The following is an 8,387-nucleotide window of genomic DNA, read 5'->3' on the forward strand; positions in this document are numbered from 1 at the left end:
GTCACGACCCAAAATCTAATTAGTCGTGATGGCACCTAACCCCACCGCTAGATAAGACAATTAACAACTATCCAATTCTAATGAAATTTATAAGGCAATTAAATAAAAGAAAATATCTAAATCTTATACATTCCCCAAGAATTGGTAGTACAAATCATGTGCTTCTAAAATTAGAGTTTACAAAGTTGGTATGAAATAAATACATCATCTGTTCGAAATGTACATAAACAGATTTTTATTAATCTAAGTCTATCATGAACAAGAGGCAGCTACAACAAGAATGCATGTACATTTTCCAATCCAGATCCCATCTTCAAACACAACAACATCAACAACCAACATCTGCACGTGCAAAAGTGTAAGATAAGTACAACCGACCACATGTGCTCAATAAGTAACAAACCTAACCTTAGGTTGAGAGTAGTGACGAGCTGGAACAAAGGTCGGGTCAAATGTCCAATAGCCAGCAACAGTTCATAACAACGTAAAGCAAGTAATAAAAGAAGTTCCTCATAGAAAAAATGTTCAGCTAAATCATGGTTCCCGAAAATAGTTCTGCTTTTCAAATATATCACTGAAAATCCAAGTCTTTTACCGAAATTGTCAAAAATATGAGTAAGTTTAAAAACTGTAATTTTTCCCAAAACCTTTCCACGATAAATGTTTCATTTTCAAATGGCATGAAGAAAATACATCTATATGCCTATATGTCAATATGTGTGAGAAGTCATGAATGACGTGGTACCGTACAACACGAGGAAAAATGCATCTCTATGCTTGTATGTCATATGTTCATGTCAATTCCATGTACCTTTGAGATGAACTCATGTACTCACACTCTTAGAGTACTCAATCTCAGTATCTCATACTTTTCACTCATCATGTTCAATCACTTAGTACTATATATGGCCAATCCAACCTAGGGAAGATCTATCCCGGAATACATACATCAACTGAAATCAGACACTCAGTAATGAATAGGGGCCAAATCCGGACCGTGGGGAAGATCCACCCCCATGTATATAGGTGCTTAATACAAGATCCATGTCCAGGGAAGATACATCCCTCAATATAATCAACCGCACTCACTAGGGATATGTGCATACTCCGGAGGGGCTCCTTCAACCCAAGTGCTATCATAAATCAGTATAACTATTGCGGTGTGCAGCCCGATCCTATACATTTCACGCATAATTGGGCCCTCGGCCTCACTCTGTCATCAATATCTCTAGTCTCTCGGGCTTACAATATCATGATACTAACCCAAAATGATGATATGATGTGTCAATAAATAGTAACAGATACTGAGATATGATATGCATATCAATGCGTATGACTGAGTATGTAATGCAATGAAAGAAAATAACTCAACAGCAGAAATGACCTCAATGGGTCCTAACAGGTTAAGCATGTAGCCTAGACATGGTTTCCAACAAGGATCACAGTTCAATAGCTCAAGTACGTAGAAGCTTCATGGTTACAAGTATAATCATGTAACTACACAATACCATAGAAATAACGGAGTCACAATTCACACGGTGCATGCCCACACGCCCATCACCTGGCATGTGCGTCACCTCAACACCAATCGCATAGTACGTAATTCAGGGTTTCATACCCTCAGCACCGAGTTTAGACATGTTACCTCGAACAAGCAAATTCGTATACCAAGCAAGCCAAGCGATGCTCCAAAATGCCATCACGCGGGTACCGACCTCCGAACGGCGTAAAACTAGCCAAAAGCAACTCAAGTACATCAAATAATGCCAAAGGAAACAAACCCTATTGATAAAGATTGAATCTTTAATCAAAAGCCCAAAATTGGCCAAAAAGTCAAAACCCGGGCCTGCACCTCGGAACCCAACAAAACTCATACAATCTGACAACTCACTCAATTAAGTGTCCAACCATACTAGTTTCACTCAAATCTAACTCTGAATCATCGTTCAAAACTCAAAAAATCACTTGAAGAAGTTTTAGACAAACCCCCCCCCCCCCAATTTCTCTTTTGAAATCATCAACCAAATGCCAAAAGTGAAGATAGATTCATGATATAAAATAAAAAAAATGAGTAAAGAACACTTACCCTAATGTTTTCCTTGAAATTCTCCCAAAATTTGCCTCCCCGAGCTCCAAATCATTAAAAATGTCCCATTTTCAAAATTTACATCTGCTGGCCAGTTATTTACCCTATGTGATCGCGGCCAAACACCCACGATAGCAAAGCACAAAAATTTTCTAGAATTTTTTTACTCTAGGCGATCGCGGCCACTCTTCCGCCATTGCGAAGAACAAATTCCCCAACAGCCTTGTTCAACTCTTTCGGACAGCCTCTAATATAACTATCATAACTTTTTGTAAAAGACTCTAAATAACGAATGATTTAACTTTCTGAAAACTAGACACCAAGAGCTACAACTTTCTTTTTGAGATCATCTCCAAGTTCCTTAAAGATATCGAGATATAAGCTTCCGAATTCAGGTCACTGCAATAGAAATTTCCTCTAGGTGATCGCGAAAGGCCTTCCACGATCACGATTAACTAGCCAATTTTTCCCATTTTACTCATCGCGGTCGCAGCCAATTCCACGTGATCGCATAGCACACTGCTGTAGCCAAAAACCAACAACTAAAAATAGCCTAGAAATGGCCTGAAACCACCCCAAAACTCACACGAGCCACTCGAGACCCTGTCGAAACATACCAACAAGACTCAAAACATACCATGGACCTACTCGAGGCCTCAAATCACACATAACAACAATAAAATGACGAATCGCACCCGAAATCAAACTTGATGAACTTTGAACTCTTCAAATTTCATAACTCGTGCAGAAAGATAGCAAACCAACCCTGAATGAATCCAAATTTTGCACACAAGTCCCAAATGATATTACGAAGCTATTCCAATTCCCGGAACCACAATCTGAATTTGATATCAAAATGTTCACTCCCGGTCAAACTTTTCAAAAATACAACTTTCACCATTTCAAGCCAAATTCAACTACAGACCTCTAATCACAATCCGGACACCCTCCTAAGTCTAAAATCACCCAACGAAGCTAACGGGACCATTAAAAATTCAATCTGAGGTCAAATACTAAAAAGTCAAACTTGGTCAACTCTTCCAATTTAAGGCTTCTTAGTTGAGAATCATTCTTCCAAATCAATTCAGAATAACCTGAAACCCCAAATTGACGATTCACATAAGTTATAATACATCATACGGAGCTGCTCATGTACTCAAATCACCAAGCGGAGTGTAAATGCTCAAAACGACCTGTCGGTTCGTTACATCCTCCCCCACTTAAACATATGTTCGTCCTCAAATGTGCCTAGAGTTATTCCAAAGCCACCAAATCGCGGTTTAACCTTGCCATACACATACTCGGGGGTGATCTCACGTCACTCTATTCCATATAGGCCTTACAACACAACATACTGAAGATCATTACTTCAACCTTAGCTTGTAAACCACAGTATCCAATTTCCAGCATCCGGAATTTACTACAAGACCCAAAATCCGCATCTACACTGTCTAAGTCTGAACAAGTTATATCAAGCCATAACCACAACCCAATATTCATTCACATGACATACCACACGACCCGCATACTCGTAGCAAAAGTTCCGATCATAATAGCTGCTCAAAATAACCCAATACCAGTAATAAACCTCATATCAAACAAAACCTCATTCTAAAACCTTTGTACACTACAGACGATGAAAAAACACACAGACCTCAGAACTATTCATCAAATTAACAAATCATAGGGCTCTCTCTCCTTCGACAAGAATAATAGCAAATTTCTAAGTTGATCAGCGACTTTATCCTTTCAAATATACCGCAATCAATCTGATAGCACCAATTCTAGATTTGACGACCTCATCTTATCAAATACAAGTTACTCTACTGACATGCTACACCAATATACCTTAAGCCACAAACCGTGCAATCCGTGCACCTTTACGCAATAATTCAAATATTCTCAAACATGGAAAATGACTCAAACGAGGGAACCATCCCATAAGCTCAGCAAGTACCGCCACAACAAAATGCTAAAAACCCATCACACACCTTAGAACCATAACACACAAACCTAACACAAAGGATCATACCTCAACATAACTCTGCTGCAATGCGTGACCCCATCCAAGCACTGGTCCATATGAAATACCTTAAACCACCCTGCTCAAAATCAATAACCACGCGTAATTCGACATCAAGCACCCAAAGAACCGATCATATCCATTATTGTGTTGATCCATCTGACTATCAAATTGTCTTACTTCTCCAAGTTTCTTTCGAATTACCTTCAAGTCGATACTTCTCCTCGCTCATAATACCACAATCCTCAACCAAAACTTACCACACGAGACCCTAGCATAAAGCCACATTGGCCAAGGGCCCATATACTGTTATATCCTTTCTTAAGACCCCCAAAGTACCACAACCGAGATACCTATTCTGAAGAGACCTTCTATGAGTCTAAAGTCGTTTCCTTCACCTTCCTAAATGTTGAAATGTAAAATCCATAATGATATCGAAATGACACAAGTCCCAACATCATCCAAATCAAATCTCAGATTCTAACCATAAACAAATTCGCAAAATTCGTAATTGCTACATATAAATCTTGATTCCATTAGAACATTCTCGAGAGTCATCCACTCTGGTCAAATCTCATCTACACCGCCCAAATGGGCCAAATGACCTATGCCTCATTAGCACAACAATACCCAAGGAAGTAATCAACACTTCTAAGCAACCGAGTAAGTTCCTACTCCATGCGCACTACATCTTCCTTCACAAATAACAAATCAATCATCCCATGATTCCCCTATACCCATAAAGTGTAACATAACCTGTATCCAGAAATTCCTTGCTTAATTCATCATCAAAACCAACATCTGCAATCTATAACCAATCCACAAGTATGCCTCGGACTGAAAGTGATACAACACATAACCATGCAATCAAATTGTTGATAGCAGACTCCCACATTTGGCTCAAGGCCATGGAATAAAACATCTGATAACTTACAATAACCATAAATTAGGTCTTTCTGGCTAGTGGTAGGTATACTATATACATATAGTGGGGGCTGTAACCTTCAAATCTAGGATCCGCCTCTGGGAGGAATGACAACACGTTTACCAAGATTGGCTTTTCCCTTTTTAGGGGCACGAATATGGATTTACAGTATTTGGCATTTCCTTTTATTTGCAGGAAAAGACAGGGGCAGCTCAATAAGTTTGGTGGCCTAAAGCCAAACTTTAATGTGAGGCACTTTTAACAAAAAATCATATATATTTTTAGCTGAAGTAGATTTTTCTAGCTTTTTGAGAATAAAAATATTTAAAAATTTTCGCATAAACCATTTAATCTCTCATGTGCAGTATGACTTAAGTAATAGAACATGATTCAAGAAGTTGATAACTTTGTATTAAAAGAATTTTTTGATGTTTTAATATACTTGTTGCAATGATGAAAACTTGAGGAAAAAAATAAAGCTTAAAAGTGCATTGCATGTTTTCTAATGATTAATATAATCCTTTTTTTATATAAAATATTTTACTTTTCTACTTTGAAATATTTAATATTTTCTTAAAAAGATTTGGTGCCTTACGAGAAGATTTGTGGTGGGATGGATAGCATATCTCCTTCTTTAATCGGAAGTATTCGGTTTCAATATTTGGAATGAAGAAAACCTCTTATAAGGAACAGTTCCCACTTTAATGGACTTTACACGGTACGAATTTGAATTAATCAATGTCCAAAATTAAATATCGGACATCAAATAAGTATTCAGAAATAAAAATTGGGGCCCCCAAAATTCTGGGGCCTAACGCCACCGCTTTAGTGGCTTTACCCTCCGGCCGCCCTTGGGAAAAAACAATAGACTTCTATATATTGAGGCCCTATCCTTCTCACTTAGTAGCATTCACATTATAGCATTTCATAATTAGACACCTTAGTTTTGTTTAGGGGTAGAATTGGTGAGATAATAGTGTTATCCCGTCACTTGTGTGCACCTATTTAAGAGTGAATTTTGTGAAGTTAATATCTCAATATGTTATACTTCCTTTTATATTCTCTTTTGAATAGTGGATTATTCATCTCATATGGACATAGGTCTAATCGACAGAATAACATAAATCATTGTACTTCTTTTTCATGGTTCTTTGTATGGTGTAATTTACCATTGTTGTGACTTGTGTGCACGCGTTGTTAGATTAGCAATATCCCTGGGTTACAATATGATCAGTGAAGCATAAAATATGTAACTTCCGCATGCCAACTTTGTACCTGGTAGAGTTAGTTTTATAAAAATTGGATGAGTAGAATGATGGCTGTTTTGAAATCCATCCTAAGGTCAATAGGAAATTGGTTTTTAACAGCTCATATAACCTGATAGACTTGATAGACTTACAGATTTTCCTATTAATGTCATACACCAGATTATATAGTACATGAACGCAAAAATGAGTGTATTGTCTAGTAAGTGGAGACATGTTTGGGCTTCAAATCCAAAGCTCAGAATTTCTGCGTACTTTTGCAGAAAGAGAAAGCAGTCAGGCACAATAGCCATTATTAATAGAATTCGATTGCAGCACTATGGACCCATTAAGACATTTCTCCTTGATATTTCAATGATACATCCTTCAGAATCTAAGAAATCTGAATGCTCCTTATAAGTTGTCTTCCTGTGTGTACAGTATGGGAATAGAACAAGTGAATCTATCAAACTGTATTTTCAGGCCACCTTGCAGTTTTGGAGGTTTCCACAAGCTGAAAAGCCTTTCACTAAATCAAGTCGCCTTTGAATTAAACGTTGCAACTTCTTTTCTCTGTATACCAAACCTTGAATATCTGAGGTTTGCAATGTGTAGTGGTCTACATCACGTGAATATATTTGCCCCAAAACTTCTACGTTTAAAATTTTTATTCTGTAGCATTGACGCAATTAAATGGATTCTTATCAAGGACTGTGGGAAGTTGAAACTTTTTGCAGTTACTTTATCACATGAAGTGTCACATCACAGACAAGATGATGGAATGAACTTGGTAAAACGTCTCAGTAGCTGACCTGAAGTTAAACTACTTCTTTTGGACGGATACGTCATCAAGGTATTGAAAATTGGTATATTTTCATAGCGCAGAATGACAGCACATATATTCACAATTATTAACATTCTTCTTTTGTGTTTTTTTTTCTAATTTAGCTGTCTAGTTTTTGGCTTCTGGTAATGTAGCAGGAAGGCTCTCACTGAGGCTCAATGATTTGATTGTTCTCGAGTTTTATGATTTCGATTTTAATGATGAAGATCAAATTTGTTCCCTTCTATGCATTCTTAGAAGTTCTCCCAATTTGATGGTACTTAAACATGTGGTGAGTTGTTGAGTTCATGTGTTGTTACTCTTTTTCGGAGTATAGAACTGCAAATCTTACTAAGTGTTTTTTATACTAATAGCTGAGCCGGATCAAGAAATGGCTAATATGTATGTTCTGCCTTGTGATTTGCAGATTATCTTAAGACTTGAGCTAGTTACACTTTAATCCTTTAATCTAGGATCATTTCATATACAGAAGCTCCTAGTAACAAAATGGTCACGAGTTTAAGGGCTGGATGACTAATTCAGAACTAGAATGTACCGAAGATGGTATCAGCAAATGGTAAATTAAAGAAGAAATTGATTTAAAGTCAACAGGTAGCGATTTTTTTACGGGGTCCTATTGTCCCCCAAAATATTTTAGAGTAGAATTATTTCCACCCTAAATGCTTATGTGATAGCGTGTGTATTTCACTAGCTCAAAGAGAGTAAGGAGAGATTTTTTTATTTAAATATATACTTTCTTACTTTTTTTTTTTTTGGCTTTTTCTATAGTATTCCTTTCTTCTCTTCTTTACATCAGGTTCCTTCGAACACAACATACGCCGACATCTGGGCAAAAAAAAATTGTCACCGAAACAATTTTTCGCGCTAGAAAAAATGAAGTCCGCGAAATTCCGACGATCGCTTGTATTCTTTATTTTTTTTGTTTCTTTCTTTCTTTATATTTCTCTTCCTCCCACACATAAATCACACTTTCAAGAAAACTTTATACACATAAAGCAAAACACACTCAAATCTGGACCAAAAAATCTGTCATAGGAAAATATTTCCGCTTCAGAAAAAATGGAGTCCTTGAAATTCTGACGATCACCATTTTTCAGCTTATATTGTTTCTTTATTTTTCTCTTCCTCCTACACATAAATCACACTTTCAAGAAGAGTTTATACATATATAAAGCAAAACACACTCAGATCTGGAAAAAAATTTCGCACCGGAAAAAATGGAGTCCTTGAAATTATGACAACCATCATTTTTGCGCTGCCCATAA

General features: G+C 37.0%; 1 protein-coding gene across 1 annotated transcript; it reads left to right on the forward strand.

The window, feature by feature from the left end:
- Positions 1-6,349: 6,349 nt before the first annotated feature.
- Positions 6,350-7,561, forward strand: LOC138881402 (F-box/FBD/LRR-repeat protein At1g13570-like). The gene is made up of 5 exons (XM_070161624.1): positions 6,350-6,375; positions 6,720-6,878; positions 6,957-7,068; positions 7,235-7,378; positions 7,529-7,561. The coding sequence occupies exons 1-5, from the start codon at positions 6,350-6,352 to the stop codon at positions 7,559-7,561; spliced, it is 474 nt and encodes a 157-aa protein (XP_070017725.1).
- Positions 7,562-8,387: the final 826 nt, after the last annotated feature.

Source organism: Nicotiana sylvestris, chromosome 11 (genome assembly GCF_000393655.2).
Source record: "Nicotiana sylvestris chromosome 11, ASM39365v2, whole genome shotgun sequence".
Lineage (NCBI taxonomy): Eukaryota > Viridiplantae > Streptophyta > Magnoliopsida > Solanales > Solanaceae > Nicotiana > Nicotiana sylvestris.